General features: G+C 45.4%; 2 protein-coding genes across 2 annotated transcripts; one reads left to right on the top strand and one right to left on the bottom strand.

Annotated features, from left to right (window-relative positions):
* The first annotated feature begins 9,343 nt into the window (after positions 1–9,343).
* Positions 9,344–14,988, top strand: LOC109779478 (uncharacterized). The gene is made up of 7 exons (XM_020338103.4): positions 9,344–9,607; positions 12,009–12,078; positions 12,739–12,801; positions 12,888–13,002; positions 13,505–13,620; positions 13,712–13,836; positions 14,569–14,988. The coding sequence occupies exons 1-7, from the start codon at positions 9,531–9,533 to the stop codon at positions 14,687–14,689; spliced, it is 687 nt and encodes a 228-aa protein (XP_020193692.1). The 5' UTR covers positions 9,344–9,530; the 3' UTR covers positions 14,690–14,988.
* Positions 14,989–15,550: 562 nt separating this feature from the next.
* Positions 15,551–16,406, bottom strand: LOC109779479 (uncharacterized). Its single transcript, XM_020338104.4, has 2 exons — positions 16,218–16,406; positions 15,551–16,125 (listed from the first exon to the last, which is right to left on the bottom strand). The coding sequence occupies exon 2, from the start codon at positions 16,104–16,106 to the stop codon at positions 15,747–15,749; it is 360 nt and encodes a 119-aa protein (XP_020193693.1). The 5' UTR covers positions 16,107–16,125; positions 16,218–16,406; the 3' UTR covers positions 15,551–15,746.
* Positions 16,407–17,376: the final 970 nt, after the last annotated feature.

Genomic DNA, 17,376 nt, shown 5'->3' with positions numbered 1-17,376 from the left:
TGACGTGGCTTTGAATGGTGCATACTGAACGCAAAAAAAGTCCGGACTTGTAATAAGTTATTAAAAATAAAAGAGAGGCGCAATGCTCACCTGCACGTTGCTTAGCTTCAGGCCTTGAGAAAACTTTAATGAAACTCTAATAGCTAAAGGAATCAACTAAAAAGCTTTTATAAACCTCTAGTATTATTGAAACTAAAATTATATAAAATTTATGCAACTAAAATTAAGAAAAGTATTTTCTGTTCAAAACATTAAAAGCAAAAAGAATTTTCATAAAATAAATAAAAATAGCAAAAAATAAAAAAAAAAGTAGAAACAAAATAAACTTTAATAAATAAGTAGAAACAAAATAAAATAAAATAAACTTTAATAAAATAAATAAGTAGAAACAAAATAAAATAAAATAAACTTTAATAAAACAAAATAAATAAACTTTAATAAAATAAATAGAAATAGCAACAGTAAGTATTTTGTTGTAAGTAGAAAAAATTAAAAAAATAAAGCAACAAAGAAAAAAATGGAAAAGAATAAAAAAACTGCCACCTACTGGGCCACCACGGCCTGAATACGACTAGAAACCCACCCATGGGTCAGGATTCAGGCCCGCAGAAGGCCGAGTAGGTCCACAGGCAGATACAGTGTGTTTAGGCCCGTAAGCCTGCAGTTCGGAGGAGTTCGAAAGGGGAGGCACAGCCGCGCTTATAAACTGGTGCGGATGCCCTCAGCTAGCGAGGTGGGACTAAACATCCACCGCGGCTGTGCCAGGCACAGGCTATTGATCCCGGTTGGTGGCTCGAACCGGGACCAATGCCCACCTTTGGTCCCGGTTCGTGGGACCAACCGGGACCAATGCCTCCCCTTTAGTCTCGGTTGGTGCCACCAACCGGGACCAAAGGGCTGCTGAAAAGTGGCCCTTTGGTCCCGGTTGGTGGCACCAACCGGGACTAAAGGGGGGCAATAGTCCCGGTTGGTGCCACGAACCGAGACTAAAGGCTTTGCTATATAAGATGACACTTAGGAAATTTTCACTTCTCATATTGCAGTTGCCCCCGACGACGCCGACGACATCGACGCCGCCAGGCTGCCCCGACGCCGCCCGCCACCCCCGCGTCGCCGTCGCCCGCGCCCGTCGTCGTCGTCGCCCGCGCCCTCGCCGTCGCCCGCTCCCTCGCCCGACGCCGTCGCCGCTCGCCGCCCCGACGCGCGCCGCCCAGGCCCACCCCGTCATCGCCGTCGCCCTGCCCCTTCCCCTTCGTCACCGTCGCCCGCTGCCCCGAGCGCGCGCCCCCTGCCCCGTCAACGTCATCGCCGTCACCGTCCTCGCCGCCGACCCCGCGCCCCTGCCCCTCCTCACCTTGGTCCGGCCGGGCCTCCCTGTCCTTGTGTTTTTTCATATATATGATGATATATATGCTTGTTTTTTCATATATATGCTTGTTTTTTCATATATATGATGATATATATGCTTGTTATCATAATTTTTTTTGTTCATATATATGATGATTTTTTAATAGAATATGATGTTTTTTTGTTCATAGATGATCATATATATGATGTATGCATGGATGCGGATGGAATATGATGTTTTTTTGTTCATAGAATATGATGTTTTTTTTATTCATAGATTTTTTTTGTTCATGAGAGAGGTGGGGACGTCGAGGAAGTTGTACTGTTTAGGGTTAGGGTCGTCGAGGAAGAAGGAAAATAAGGAAAAAGAAGAAAAGAGGAAGAAGGAAGAAGGAGAAGAAGAAGGAGAAGAAGAGGAGAAAAAAATAAGAAGAGAAAGTAGAAGGAAAAAAGGAGAAGAAGAAGGAATAGAGGAGAAGAACAAGAAATAGAAAAAATTTCTATTTTTTCTTCTTCTCCTCTTTTTTTTCTTCTATTTTTTCTTCTTCTTCTCCTTTTTTTTTCTTCTTCTCCTCTTTTTTTCTTCTTGTTCTTCTTTTTATCAGGAACGAGGGTGTCGAGGATCGCCGAGGGGTCGAGGGTCGGGAACTAGGGTAGAGGGTCGACGGCCACCGAGGGGTCGAGGGTCGTCGAGGACGGTCGAGGGTCGAGGGTTTGAGGGTCGAGGGTTCGAGGGTTCTAGGGTCGAGGGTCAAGGGTTCGAGGGTCGTCGAGGGACCGAGGGGTCGAGGGTTCGAGGGTCGAGGGTTCTAGGGTCGAGGGTTTGAGGTTCGAGGGTCGAGGGGTCGAGGGTCGTCGAGGGGCCGAGGGGTCGAGGGGTCGAGGGTCAAGGGTTCGAGGGTTCTAGGGTCGAGGGTTCGAGGGTCGTCGAGGGGCCGGGGGTTCGATGGTCGAGGGTCGTCGAGGGGTCGAGGATCGCCGAGGGGTCGAGAGGTTGCCTAGTGTCAAAGTATTGAAGAAATCTATGGCTTCATCATTAGCCGGAAGTAACCGGGACATGATGGCGCCATTAGAATGAAGACATGGTTTTGTTGAATCCTTTGACACTAGACAATTTTCTGCACATCTAGAATGGCGCCATTTTGTTAAATCCCTTGTCGGTCCGGACCTCGGACAATCATGAGAGAGGCGGTCCGGCCCAAAACCTAGAAGCGCTGCCGAGGCCACCCAAATTTACCAAGTTAAAAGAGCGTTGTCGTCGAGGCCACCCCGATCCCTTGAAGCGTTGCCGAGGCCACCCCAAACCCTAGAGAAGCGTCGAGGCCACTAATATGATTCCTTGTTGTGATTAGCTAGCTAGATCTAATAATTGCGATGTTTGTATTGTTGTGATTAGCGTCGTTTGCCACTAATATATCCATCTGTCATGTTTGTATAATAATTGCGATGTCGTAATATTTGTAGAAACTATGGAGCACAGACGAGACGAGGAAGCAGAACAAGTGTTGGGGGACATAATCACAGCCGGAGCTGATGTCTTGTCGTATCTCAACGACACCGATGGTCTGGAAGGACAGGGTGAAGAAGGAGGCTATGGTGATCGAACAATGGAGGAGGAAGGAGATGATTATGATGGCTCCGGTGACCGAATATCGGTGGAAGAAGGACACCGTGATGATGGCTCCGGTGACCGAACGGAGTCCGGCTAGGTATATATTAATTAAGCATGTGCTGACTATAGCTAATTGATGCATTAATTGTTTTGGTATGTACACATATTAACTCTCTTATTTCTTCTTTTCTAGCCCTCCGGATTGAGCCAAACTTCGGTAACGAGACGAGGCCGAAGAAAAGGTTGCGCCAGGATGAAAGGTTCACAATCACAACAATAACGCACGATGGCCAACCGATTGAACCCATCCGGACCAAGGAAGCATTTTCTACTCAGTGCAGGGTTCTTGTTAGGGACATGATCCCGATCAGCATCCACCAATGGTATAAGCCTAAGAACGAAGACCCTCAGGTGTCTTATGTCAACGATAGGCAGAAAGATGATCTTTGGACCGAGCTGAAGGCAAATTTCACCCTACCGCCAGCGGAGGATCCGGAGAAGCCAGTTATAGAGCCATTGGTCAAGGCTCATGCTCTTAGGAAGATGGCGGATCTATTCAGGAGGAGGAAGAATGAGCTGAAAACAAAGTTCGTCGACAAAGACAAGACTCCAGAATTCACCGGTCGGTTTGAGAAGATCACAGATCACTGGGATGCATTTGTGGCCCACAAGACATCGAACAAGAGTAAGAAGATGTCAGCGACAAACAAGAAAAATGCTGCGAAGAAGGAGCATCACCATCGCACGGGGTCAGGTGGCTACCTCAAAGCCCGGCCGTTGTGGGAGAAGGCTGAGAATGACCTGCTTGATAAAGGGGTCGAACCAGAGACGTTGAACTGGCCAGACCATTCAAGGACTTGGTTCTTCGGGGTTGGGGGAACCTTGGACCCTGAAACAGGTAAGTGCGTTTAGACGAATGAGCAACTGCGAATACCCATCACGAAGCTTCAGGAGTATTTCGCTGTAGCGCAGCAAGGGACGTTCGTTCCCGACAGAGAGAACGACGAGCTCACAATGGCCCTCGGGAATCCTGAGCACCCTGGACGGACACGAGGCACGCCAGGCTCCGTTTCATGGAAGGCTGGGTTTCCCGACGCATGCGGTTACAAAGGCCGGGAGAGGAAGAGGAAAGTGGAGCAGACCCAACTGCAGGCGCTGCACGCAAGGGTACAAGCGCTAGAGGAACGAGATGCAGTTCACAGCAAGCAACCTGCCGAAGCTAGCCCGCCATCTCAACGGAGAAGCAGCGTGGCTTCCACTGAGCTGCTTCAGGAGCCTGTCTTCACGGCTCCTGCTAGCTACCCCGTGGATGCTATCACGGAGTCTCAAGATTGCCACCTTATGACGCAATGGTAGAACTTCAAAGTCAAGGCGGCTGTCGGCTCTGTTGCACCTCCTGAACCCGGCACAACTTTTCACTGCCGTCCGATTCCAGAAGGATATGCTAGGGTGATGGTGGATGAAATAACGGAGGGATTTGAGGAGCTCGAGCTTGACCACCCTACCGGTGAAGAGGAGACTCGGCTGGGCAGTGCTCTGAAGACTCCATGCCTATGGCGGAAGGAGCTCATCAACCTTCCGAGCTGGACTCCTCCGCCTCCTCCTCCTCCGACAAGTAAGGGCACTCCGTCTCCTCCTCCGGCGAGTGATCAGGGCACTCCGCCTCCTTCTTCGGCTGCTCAGGCGCGTGTCGGCACTCCGCCTCCTTCTCCGCTTGCGCCGGCGCGTCCGAGCAGCCCGCCTCCTCCTCCGCCTCGTCAGCAAGGGCGGAAAAGAGCCGCCGCCGCTCCGGCTGCTCCAGCGCGTCGTAGCACCCCGCCTCCTTCTCCGCCTCATAAGCAACGAAAGAAGACAGCCACAGCCGCTCGGCCTGCTCCGGTGTCTAGCAGTATAACCAGAGGCGGGAGGCAATACATATTTGGTCCATCTCTCAAGCCTCTAGAGAAGTTACCATATGAGATGACCAAACAGGAAAACACAGAGATCTGTCAAGCCCAAGTGAATGACTTCTTTGAAACGCAAAGAGCTAAGAAACATCCACCTCCGGAGGAGAAGATAGATCCAGTGAAAGCGAAGCGCACTTTGGATGCCCTGAAGCGACCACCACCGTCTCCGCCGCAAACCAACTATGAGTGCATTATTGAAAGGACATATAAGGAAGCGTCCCGGTCGGGAAGTACTTGTAGTGATCGAAGGTTAGCAGAACGAAGAAGTGGGAAAAAATTCCTCAGCTCGGTGAACAAGCCAACCAATCGTGCCCCCTGCAAATTACATGCACGACGACGATGCACATTTTGATATAATGGAGGTGGACGAATTCAGATACCAGTACGGGAAGCCTCTCGTCAAACCTGATCATCCTCCTCTAACAACGATGATGCGAAGATTCCATGATTGGTACATGAAAACCTGCAGAGAGTCTGGGAAGGATACTTTGACGCTGAAAGTTAAAGAGGAGCACGACCTCGTTGGAATTGATCTGTTGTTTGTTCCATTTGAGGAGTTCTTCCAGTTTTTCAATCAAAAGGGCCTCGATAAATTAACGGTCACTTGCTACTGTCTGTAAGTAGTACTTCTGTCATTAAGTCTCTATATATAGCTCAGCTCTTTCATTGCATGTATATATAATTATCCTCACTATATTATGCAGATTGAAGATCGCCGAATGCAAGAAAAGACAAATCGGTGATATTGGGTTCATTAACACAAATCTCATAGATGAATTTACGGTTAAATTTCATGCCAAAGAAACCGAGGCCAACTTGCTACGATCGTTGGTAATAAATCAAAACAAAGAAAAAAATACTCTTTCCTTACAACTTCAAGTGAGTGTTCCTGTCTTGTGCATATTCGGTTTCCCTTATTACTTGAGGTTATAGTAATGTAATTGATGAGTTATGCATGCGTGCGCAGCTTCCACTATATTCTCCTAGAGATTGAGCTTGAGCAGGGAGTAGTAACCGTCTTAGACTCGAGATGAAAAGATCCCCAGGAGTATGCGAACATGACTGAAATGCTCCAGAAGTAAGTTCAATCGATCATTATCGCACCATATCGGCAACTTTGTTCATTTTCTGATATCAAGTAATTGTTTTCTTTGTCTGGCAGGGTTTGGAATAAGTTCACCGCACAAGCTCCGGGACTGCCGGGGGAGCTGCGATTTAAACACCTGAAAGTAAGTACTACTAGCTAGTTCCGCACATCTCCCAGTGATTCTAACGCTAGTTTCATCAATACCATTTAGCATGTTTGCTTATCAGTTTGATTGACCCCTATTTCTTGTAAAGTGGTTGTGGCAGGAAGCCGGAATGATTACTGTGGATACTACGTTTGCGAGTCCATCCGCCACACGACCTGTGAGCGGGGCTACTCTAAAAAAAATATGAAGTGCGTAAGCAAAAATATTCACAATTTTATTTTATTACCATCATTTGTGTTGAGTTTCATTCATTCATATATATGTATTGACCCCCTTCTTCAAATTAGATGTTTCTGATGCGGGATGAACTCCTACCACAAGATCGCATGCGAGAAATTCAAGAGGAATTGGCGGGATTCTTTCTTGACCACGTCATCAATAAAGACGAAGAATACCATGTGGAACTTGAGTTCATATATAATTAGGGGGTTATATTGTAAGAGATCTTATATTGTATATATGTAGCCAGTAGTGTCAGATAGATATACGAAAACTTGTTGTTCGAACAATCTCTCGAAGAAAGAGAGGTCGATCACTTCTCTCTGTATATGTTCATGACGATCTTGTGTACTTAATGGTTTCCTTCATTTGCTTACTAGCTAGCGTGTCGAGTCCTATCTATACGTATAGTACGTAGCATCGACCAAGCACGGAGATAAGAGAGGACACTTCTCTCTATTAGCTAGCTAACACAATATATGAAACCCCTAAATTAACCCTACAAAACCCCCCAACCCCCCCCTTTAGAAAAAACAACAAAAACCCTAGCCCCTGAACTGCTGACGCGTGGACGCTTACTGGTCCCGGCTGGTGCTACCAACCGGACAAAAGCCCCCCTGCCTGGGCAAGCTGCAGCGGCCACGTGGAGCCCCATCTGTCCCGGTTGGTATAAGAACCGGGACTAAAGGTATTGGGCTTTAGTACCGACCCTTTAGTCCCGGTTCCCGAACCGGGACAAATGGGCCTTTTAAACCGGGACAAATGGGCCTTTTTCTACTAGTGTCACTAGTTGGGCGCGTCCTGCTCCGCCTACATCCGGGCTACCTGCTCCGACTGCATCTGGGCTGCCTGCTCGCCTGCATCCGGGCTGCCTCCTACGCCTGCATCTGGGCCGCAGCCGCCCTCGCCGCTCGTACTTCCTACGGTCATTGATCTCCATCTTCTTGTCCACAAGCCACTTCTTCGAATGCTCATCATAGAGGTCTCGTCCGCCAACATGATCCTCGCATCTTCCGTGTCCTGTACGAGTTGCAACCTCTCCTTCTCAAGCTCTATGTCGCCAAATGTCTTGGCCTTCTCGAGCTCCCATTTGATCGCCGCTTGTTGCTTCTCCAACTCGATCTTCTCCCTCTCAATTTTCAACTTCTTCTCCGCCCTCTTTTGGTCCCACTCCATCCTTTGTTTTTGCGCATCCAACATGAGCTTGTACCTCTCCTCCTTCTTGCTCTCCCTCACCGAAAAATGCCCGTCCATGTTGATGAAATTTTGGTAGCCGTGGCACCACGGGCGGCACGCGCCTTCTCCCACTTGTTTCCCATGACTTGGCGGTTGTCCTTTGGCACGGTGGCTTTTCCATTCTCCATGACAACATCGTCCTCTTCATCGCCCAACCCGATTGGTTGGAGCTTGAGCCATCATTCCTCTTCTTGTTGGACTTGAGGTCGGCCTCAACTTGGTTCCACTTCGGCTTGCCATTTAATATGACCCAACAATGGCTAAAAGCAAATGGCTTCTTCTCCAACTCGTGATACATAGTAGCCGCCACCGCCGTCTAGCAAACAACATATGTATGAGCACGAGAATGCAAACACAAGAAGCATATGCAATGGACGACAAGATGAGGCAATCGAGCTTACGTGGGTTGCGACTCCCATCCCACTTTGAGGGCGTTTGGTCACTTGTGAGTAGTAGTCGACGTACTTGTTCACTTCCCCTTGAATGATCCCCCAACGATGTTGGAGAGATGCCACAATGCGAGTGGTTACAATAGGATGCGGTTCCACATACTCCTTTTGCTCATGATACTCCTTCCAAATCTTCGTCCAATAGGTGTCCCCCTTTTGCTCGGTGCCGCATATTGGATCCATCGTTGTGGCCAACCAAGCTTTGACCAACAAGATGTCCTCAAATCTTGAGATTTGGAGTGTTGTGTTCAAGCTTTCAGGTGCAGTCCCCTGGAAAATCCGCAATGGCAATCCGAGTGTTGTGTTCAAATTTTAGGTCAGCTGTGGTTCCTAATGCAAAAGTGAGAAAGGAGATTTGGACTCCACCAACAGGTGATTGAGTTAAGATAAATGTGGATGCTTCATTTGATCCAGATTATTTGAGGGGAACTACTAGCGCTGTCATTCGAGATAAAAAAGGAAAGTTTATCGCTGCGAGTAATGTAAAGTTGGATCTTGTTCAATATGTTCTTTCTGCCGAAGCTTTGGTCCTCAAGAATGGATTGCTCTTAGCGGAATCAATAGGTTGTAATAGAGTTGTTGTGAGCTCAGACAATCTAGAATTAATAGAAGTTATGAAGAATGAGAGGCCACCTACAGGTATTGCTGCAACGATCTTCCATGATTGTTTTTCCATGGAGCATGAATTTGTTAGGGTTAAATACGAGCATGCCATTAGGGAAACAAATTCTGTATCTCATGAACTGCCCAGTTGGGAAAGTTCCAAGTTTGTAGGGTCTGGCTTGATGATCCTCCCTCCTCTATTGTACCTCTTATGGTGAATGATGTAACATTATTTTCTAACAAATAAAGAGGTTATTTAAGGTTAAAAAAAGACTCATGTTTGGGTTTCTATGTTTCCGTTGAGTTACTGGTTTCCACGGGATACTTTCTTGTCCATTGGGTGTCTTTGAAGGAAAACAACTACATCTCTCACCTAGCATAAGCGGGCGAGCAACATGCAAGTTTCGTGTACTTTGGAAAGTGTGTCGTCTCTTTAGTATCTCTTCAGTTGTTTTAGAACATTAGCATTTTCTTAGGGTAGTTGGCATTTCTTTGTTTTAGCATAACATTTAGCATTTACTGTAAAAAATAAATTTAGTATTTTTTTATTTTTTTAGCATTTCTCGAGTTTTTTTTCTTTTGAGATCATTTTAGCATTTCTCGAGTTTTTTTTCTTTTGAGATCATTTTAGCATTTCTCGAGTGGTTCTCTTCAGGATTTTGGGTGCACCTCATTTAGGCCCATCTGCCTGTCGACTGGACCGAAGCCCACGAACCAATCCACGTGCGCCGAGCGTGTTTGTTACTTAGAGCTCGACCGGATCCGTCTCGAGCCCATTACACACCTGCATCTCGGAATCATCGCGCAGCATCAGGCGATTCGACCTCGCCGTTGCCCAGGCGCCGGAGACGACGACGCCGACGAGATGACGGTGTTCCACTTCCTCAACTGCGCGGTCCTCACCTTCGGCCCCCACGTCGTCTACTACTCCGCCACCCCCCTGTAAGCAAACTACCTCTACCTCTCCCTCCCTCCCTCTCTGCCCGCGAGATCCGTATCCCAAACGTGTTAGATCTGTGCCCGTCAAGCGGTCTGGTCTTTGCTTGGTTACGTGATCCGGGCACGGCGGAGTAGGAATGCCGCACACTGTTAGTTCCGCGTGCGATTTTGGCTGGTCGGATGGGGTTTTGATCAATGTAGTTTCAGTGAATTTTGCTCAGTTGAGTCTGGGTTAGGAAGGTATTGGTTTAGTGCGTGGTGTAGACGAGTTTATACTGAAATGTTCGCTTGGATTCGAGCTTTGTCGGGTGAGTTGTGCTGGTCGAATTGAATCTGATTGGCTTAGTCATAATCAGTGTGGTTTATGTCTCCTCTAGTGTCAAGCAAGTTCAGAGCATCGTAGCTCATTTTGTAAGCTGGAAGGGAACATAATATAGTAGAAGAAGTGCCTGCATGAGTTGCACGCTAACAATATGAAGTGCTGTGAGTAATGAACTTGAACCTCGTCAAGAACTTGATGTTAGTTAAACAAGAGAATGCATGATAATTCTATGATTCTATCCATGTGCTGAGTAAAGAGTTACTATGCAATTGTCTGATAGTGATATGAAGCTGTAAAACATTCTAGCTGCGGTGAAGACATTTGAAGTACTCCCTCTGTAAACTAATATAGGAGTGTTTAGATCACTATTTTAGTGATCTAAACGCTCTTATATTAGTTTACGGAGGGAGTATTTGATAATAATTCTAGGAAGGTAGTAACTGTATTCAAGTAGACACTGTTATTTGTAATTGGTGTAACGCTCAAATAATAGTAAGCTAATCAGATTCGATTTGAAACGAAAAATATGATTATTTCCTTTATTTTTTCACTTTTACTTTGTAACATACATGGCAATTAGCCAGTCCCTGGAATGAGTTACACGTGTGAGTTGTGAGTTATGTCAGACATTCTACAAGTCCTGGGCAAATTCAGTTCAACAAAGTTTCTGACCACAACCAATCAGAACACTACAAACAATAAACAGTAAACCATTGTGGTATGACCTTCATATCTGAACAACGTCCTTCGGTACACATCTATTGGAAAAGCATCAACAGAAACAACCTTTGACATTTATATCTACTACACTCATCTTGCCACCTCCCCATCGTCCAAGAATCACTTAGCAAATTTCTAAATAAACCTTACACTATATGATCTCTAACTTATCCGGACTCCAGCAGGTGGTTTTTTAAACGGCAAGACCTAGCTTGGCCTGCACAAGTGCTAGTTCTCATATTTTATAAATACTTAAATAGGTCCATGATCAATCATCAGCCCGTCACTCGCACTCATATTATCTACACCATCTTGCTTTTTGTTAAGCATCTGAAGTATCATCAATGGCAGCATACACCATCAAGATGTTTCCCTCTTTGCGCTCATTGCTCTTTTTGCCTGTGCTTGTATGGCAACTACCAATCTACAGTACTTCCCACCAATTATGACAGGTGGGTGCCATAGATCTGTGTAGGCAGTATATGATGTAGGCATTCAGCACAGGTGGCTCCACAGCCATGACCATATGGAAACAATGGAAGAGTTTTTTCTCACTGCACTGATCCACCAAGGCTAGGGATATCCAATGGGATGGAGCTATTTCCCTTGGCACCTTATAGTCCTCAGACGATGAACAGAGCACTAGATGCCCTAATCTACTCCTATGCTAAGTGTCTTTGTTTGGTTTGATTTCTTGTGAAAGCGGCTAGCCCCATCACTAAAGCATGCCTGTTCCATATGAAAGGTGATGTAGGTAGCCATCCTCATGGCCTTTTCACCCTACAGCCGTTGCACTTTTTTTATTAAATGAAATAGTTCGTTTTCTCGCTCTTAACTCGAAAGTACTAACTAAATAGGGGCACGGAGAAATAAAGAAGTGTGGGGGAGAAGCAGCCGAGCTCATTCCCTTCCATTCCTGCTCTATAGTAGGGGTTATGTCCCCCTTTCCTAGTGAGAGCAATACGCAATGCTGCTACGAATAGAGATAGTGCCCCAGGGCATGCTGCCACAGTGATACTATGGTGCCAGCTGCCAGATGTTACTGAACATGCATCAGGTTCTTGATGCATACCATGACGGCGATGAGGCTTCTGTATATGGGAAGCATGCTGCCAACCTACTTCCATATGCCCCTTGTGGTGGTTGATGAGCGGGTTATATACTCCAGTAATAAGAGTTGCACACTATAGTGTGTGATTGTTAAAAGATAAGTACCAACAATTAAGGGGTGTAGTCCAGTAATAACTTTCACATACTATCGTGTGTGATTCGTCGAAATAAGAACCATAAATGAGGTATTGATCTGCTGCATTAAACACTGGTGTAGAAGCAGCAATAAGTTTCCAATACTACCTTTTGCAGGTCAGAGTATGACACGATTGGCACCAGTGTAAAAGCAGCTGTTGTTTATCTTGGAGCAGCACTTGTAAAGGTGAGTAACTAGTCGTGGATTCTTAGCACCATGATTGACATGCCCAAACAATCCACCATTCATTGATCTGCCATTGCATGAGAAACTTTTTAGTTGTTCGATCAATGTGCTCTTGCCAACTACTTGACTTATACAATTAGCAGGTTCTTTGGAATTACCACTCAACTAGTGTTTTTTACTTTTACATCCATGTACCAGTTTTGAGAGCAAATTGGTTCTCCAGGGGTTGTATGCCACTCAGCAGGTTGATTTTTTTTTTGTCGTTGAAATTCCCATGAGTCTTAATTTTGCATGTCATCCTGATATCTTCCCTGTAATGGTTTGTACTTGTTATCTTCCCTGTTATGCAGTTCTGTACAAATTAGAAGGTTGTAAATGGCATCTTAATTTTGCATGGTTTGTACTTGTTATCTTCCCTGTTATGCAGTTCTGTTTGTCCAAAAATCACAGTACAAGTTGAAGCTTGTCATCCTGATATTGTCACCTTAGCCTGTTTGTTATTCCTTTCTTTTTATTGTTACCACATGACGATTTACATTGCCTTTGTTTATGTTTTAGTTTTTGGCATACTACATCAGTATAGTTTTCTATGCTTACTTATCACCAGTTGCATGGAAGAGACTTGTGGGATTGCTAACCATTGCTATTTTATAATGGCAGCTTGTTTGTTTAGCAACGTTCCTCAAAGTACCTGATGCGAATGATAGCTTTGATCCCTACCAGGTACATTTATGCACGTTAACAAAACATGCCTGGATTTACCCTGTTTGCCAGTGTATCTAATCTTCCGATTATTTTCAACCCTGCAGGAATTAATGAAAATTCTAATTGGGTTTATAGATGTTGCTGGCCTTTATTTTGCTTTGACACAGTTGACCCACAGAAACATCTCCCAGAACCATAAGTTCCAGGCTGTTGGTCTTGGTGAGTTCGTAGTTGTGCTTGTTCATTTTCTGACTTAATTTAGCTGAAGTGTGTCTTGTCAAATGATAACATTTCATATGTTTGTTTTAATCTTATTTCCCATCTCCATTCTGTATGCTCACCTGCCTTACCACACGTTTAAATTTCTACTTTTCCTTCCATACTGTGCTGGTCAACCTTTTTATAAACAGATGCATTTCTGATGTTGATCTTTGTATGAATTGCTGCTTGCCCTTTTAGCTGCATTGAAGTTTGTTTTCATGCTCATGCTTTTGTCATTCACACAATTGAAAGAATAGAGACATGCTTATTTTGGCTACAGATAGCGTTCTCAGGAAATTGAATGCTCTTGCTTCACTTTATTATTTAAATTGAATTGGACCTCCTTAAGTTTGTTACTCCAGATAAATTTGGAAGCAATGCAATTCTTCGACCTATTTCCAGCTGCAATTTAACCTTATCTTGACTATCATTGATCTATTGGACATTTTTGGGGTTTCAGGCTGGGCTTTTGCTGATTCAGTTCTGCACAGGCTTGCACCTCTCTGGATTGGGGCACGAGGGCTTGAATTTACTTGGGAGTACATATTCCAAGGACTTGAAGCAAATGCCAATCTTGTAATGCTACTATATAGTGTGAAAAATATAATGTCAGGTTCCTTTTTTTGATTATCCTAATTTTAGAAGACTTACTTTTGTACTTCTGCAGGTGATGACCCTCTCCCTTGCTGCATTAGGATCCTTGATGTGGCTGAGGAAGAACAAACCTAGGACTTTAATTCCAATAATTTATGCATGTGCTCTGCTTCTGGCAACAATGCCATCTATCACCAGGTAATCCCGTTTCTATAATGCTGCAGTAATCCTCAAAAAGAATTATTATCATGCTTCAACATATGTTGATGTTCTTATTTCCTTTTTTCTTGAGAAATTATTCTTGGTTATGAAGTAGCAATACCTAGTACCGCCTACACTTGCTCAATACGGATCTGAGAAAAATATATCCATCCACAAACATTTCTGCTGTATTCCATATCACTTTTGACCTACTGTTATTCTTGTCCAAAATTCACTACATTCCCATCATGTTAACTCTAAAGTTGGTGCATCTCTCCTATCCATGGAATATCCTTAGTTACAAGTCAGTATTGGTTGTCTTGGAACTTTGTCTTTCCTTGCGGACCACTGAAATTTTAGGACACACAGAAAGTTCAGTTAATCCGAAGTAAAGCCCTATTGTGTGCTGGACAATAGCATTTGCATTGAACATCATAAGCCATTGGAACTTGAGTAACATTGTCTTGGAAGTAATATCTCTTGTCTGCCATGTTTATCAGGGCAGATTCTTTCAAACCAGACATACTTATGTTGCAAATTTTGGTGGACATGCACTAAAAGGATTTAGTTGGGTGACATGTTTTGTACCTGTTTTCAGTTGGAACATCGTTCTGCATTCATCTCCATTTGATTCATGTATTATGTGCTGCACTTTGATGGCTTGTGCCATTCAATTACATTTCTTCCATTTTTGTTCACGCTGCTAAACATGCTAAAACAATATTGCAGTTACTTGCGGAGATCATTGGAGTGGCAGACTCCCAAGGTGGTTGGCTTCGAGCTCTTCTCCTCCTTGGTTATGGCTTTCATCAGCTGGCAGCTGTTCTCGGCTTGTCAGAGGCCGATGTAATCAACGAAACAAAGCACTGCGGGATTTGCCGGAGATTTGGTGCTCCCAAGATGTCTCTTGTTGTACTTGGGCAAAATTAGAATGCTGCTTAGAGCCTCGGCGCTACCGTAACATATATTTTGAGGTTCAGTTGCAGAACGTTTTACTTTATTTGTCGGCCATAGTGCAGAAACACATGATCTGATGAGTGCTACTGCTACTGTAACAGGTGCTCTTGTAGGAATCGAGCTAAAACGTAGCACCTTATTCCCTGTTGTATCACATATTCTGCTCAATAGCATTGCATCTTCTAGTCTGAAGCCAAGACATTCACTTATGCCGACAGATTATGAGAAAATACACTGTCGTTTCATCTTTGGTACGATACATGGTTTTGGTCAGGAAGAGATGTCAGACAACGTTGCATTATGACTTCTGATTGTTGTGCTATCAATGTTGCAGAACATTTCCCCTTTCGAAGTTTATTCCTCCTAAGAAAACGAAGAAATCAGGTCAATATGGGCATAATCATCATAAGGAATCTAGTACCTCCATTCTTGTGAGTCGAATGAGCCTGAAGAGAGAATACACTTTTGTTCCGCATTTCCACCTTGCTATCAAGTACTCCCTCCGTTCCATAATGTAAGACGTTTCTTGACACTACACTAAGTCAAAAAACGTCTTATATTATGGGACGGAGGGAGTAGTATATATGACTTGGGTTTGCAAGGTGTCAGATATTGTTGCATTATGACTTTTGAACATTGTGTTATCAGTCTTGCATAACATTTTCCTCTTTTCTTTTCCGAAAAACATTTCCCCTTTCGAAGTGTACTCTTCCTAGAGAAGAATCAGACAAGCAGCGAACAATCGAGAGACAAATTTGCAGGGCTGAGCCTCCAAAAATGTGTTTCCGGGGTATTCATCAATCGATTGTCATTGATACAAAACCAAATGTAAAATAGCATACATCACGTTTTATATATCACGGCTTACGCGCCAGCCAAACAGCAGCCTGAACTGAACTGAACTGAAACGGCTGGTCAGGGCAGGCACACGGCGTTGGGTTGGGTTTCACTCACTCCTCCGACTCCTCGAAGGCCGCCTCGGCCCGGAGCAGCACGAAGCCGACGGCGACGCCGACGAGCGTGAGCGCGTTCATGACGACGGCGATCTGGAAGATCTCCCCGGCGGCGTTGCACTGCGCGCCAAACGAGCCCCCGCGCCTCTTCCCCGCGGGGCTGAGCGACGCCACGATCCTGGCGAACTTGTAGTCGGCGCTCTTGCGCACGCCCAGCATGGTCACCTTGTTGAGCCCCTTGAGGCCGCTGTAGGCGTTCATGCCCTCCACGTACGTCACGCCGGACCTCTTCTTCGCCGCCGCCGCCGCCGGCGCGCCGGCGAGCTGCGGGAGCGTGGCCACGGAGAGCGACGCCATCGGTCGAGCTCGGCTGAACCTGCAGTCAGTCAGAGACAAGCAAGGGCTGCGTAATCCGTCGCGAGCTGCGATGATCTGGTGCGGGGAATGTGGGTTGGGTTGCTTGCTTACCTCCGGTGGTTGTCGAGTTCTTGGCGCTGGAGGAGGAAGGAGTGTGGCCGGCTGCGGTGCTTGGGGTTGGGTGGGTCACATGGAGGGAAAGGAGTGGTTTTTGTACGGGGGATCAGGGAAGGATAAGGTGCGGGAGGGAACGGGCGGTGGCCGGAGGGCAGTTTATCCTTGCTCCTCGAAAGGAGAAGGTCCAATTGGTGGCTAGATGGATCCCCATTGGCCGGACCTGGTCCACATGTGCATGCTTCGCCCTTTGTTGTTTCGAGGGTCGTTCGTGGAATCCACACGCTGGCCTAGGAGTAGTACATTTTACTTTTTTTAGGATCCCATACTTTATTAATTTGGAACAATATTCAAAAGGATACAAAGAGGGTCATGAGGGGAAATAAGCCACAAGTGGTGACCCTGCGGAGGCGAGGCGGAAAATTTTACAAGATTGTGAGCCTCATGATTCGAAGCACGACCTTCGAACATAAAATCAAAACAGTAAAATGTGCTCTTCTATTATCTATCTCCTTGACGACTGTGATATGAGGGCCTCCTACTCCTTTTATGATGTCATTCACAATCGGTTCGCAGTCACTAGCAATTATCAAGTGATCCAAAGTTAGATCAGCCGCAAGTGCTAAAGCCTCACGGCAAGCAATGGTCTCTAAAATTGTAGGGTTGATAACACCGGGTAGAACAGTTGATGAGGACCCAAGGTAGTGACCGTGTTCATCCCTGCATACTGCCGCCGTAGCTCCAACACGCCCATCATAGGACAAATCCCCTGAAGGAAATATGCCCTAGAGGCAATAATAAAGTTGTTATTTATATTTCCTTATATCATGATAAATGTTTATTATTCATGCTAGAATTGTATTAACCGGAAACTTAGTACATGTGTGAATACATAGACAAACAGAGTGTCACTAGTATGCCTCTACTTGACTAGCTCGTTAATCAAAGATGGTTAAGTTTCCTAGCCATAGACATGAGTTGTCATTTGATGAACGGGATCACATCATTAGAGAATGATGTGATTGACAAGACCCATCCGTTAGCTTAGCACGATGATCGTTTAGTTTGTTGCTATTGCTTTCTTCATGACTTATACATGTTCCTATGACTATGAGATTATGCAACTCCCGAATACCGGAAGAACACTTAGTGTGCT

Source organism: Aegilops tauschii, chromosome 5, assembly GCF_002575655.3.
Source record: "Aegilops tauschii subsp. strangulata cultivar AL8/78 chromosome 5, Aet v6.0, whole genome shotgun sequence".
Lineage (NCBI taxonomy): Eukaryota > Viridiplantae > Streptophyta > Magnoliopsida > Poales > Poaceae > Aegilops > Aegilops tauschii.
The sequence above is the reverse complement of the archived record's forward strand: the minus strand, read 5'-3'. Positions and strand labels throughout refer to the sequence as shown.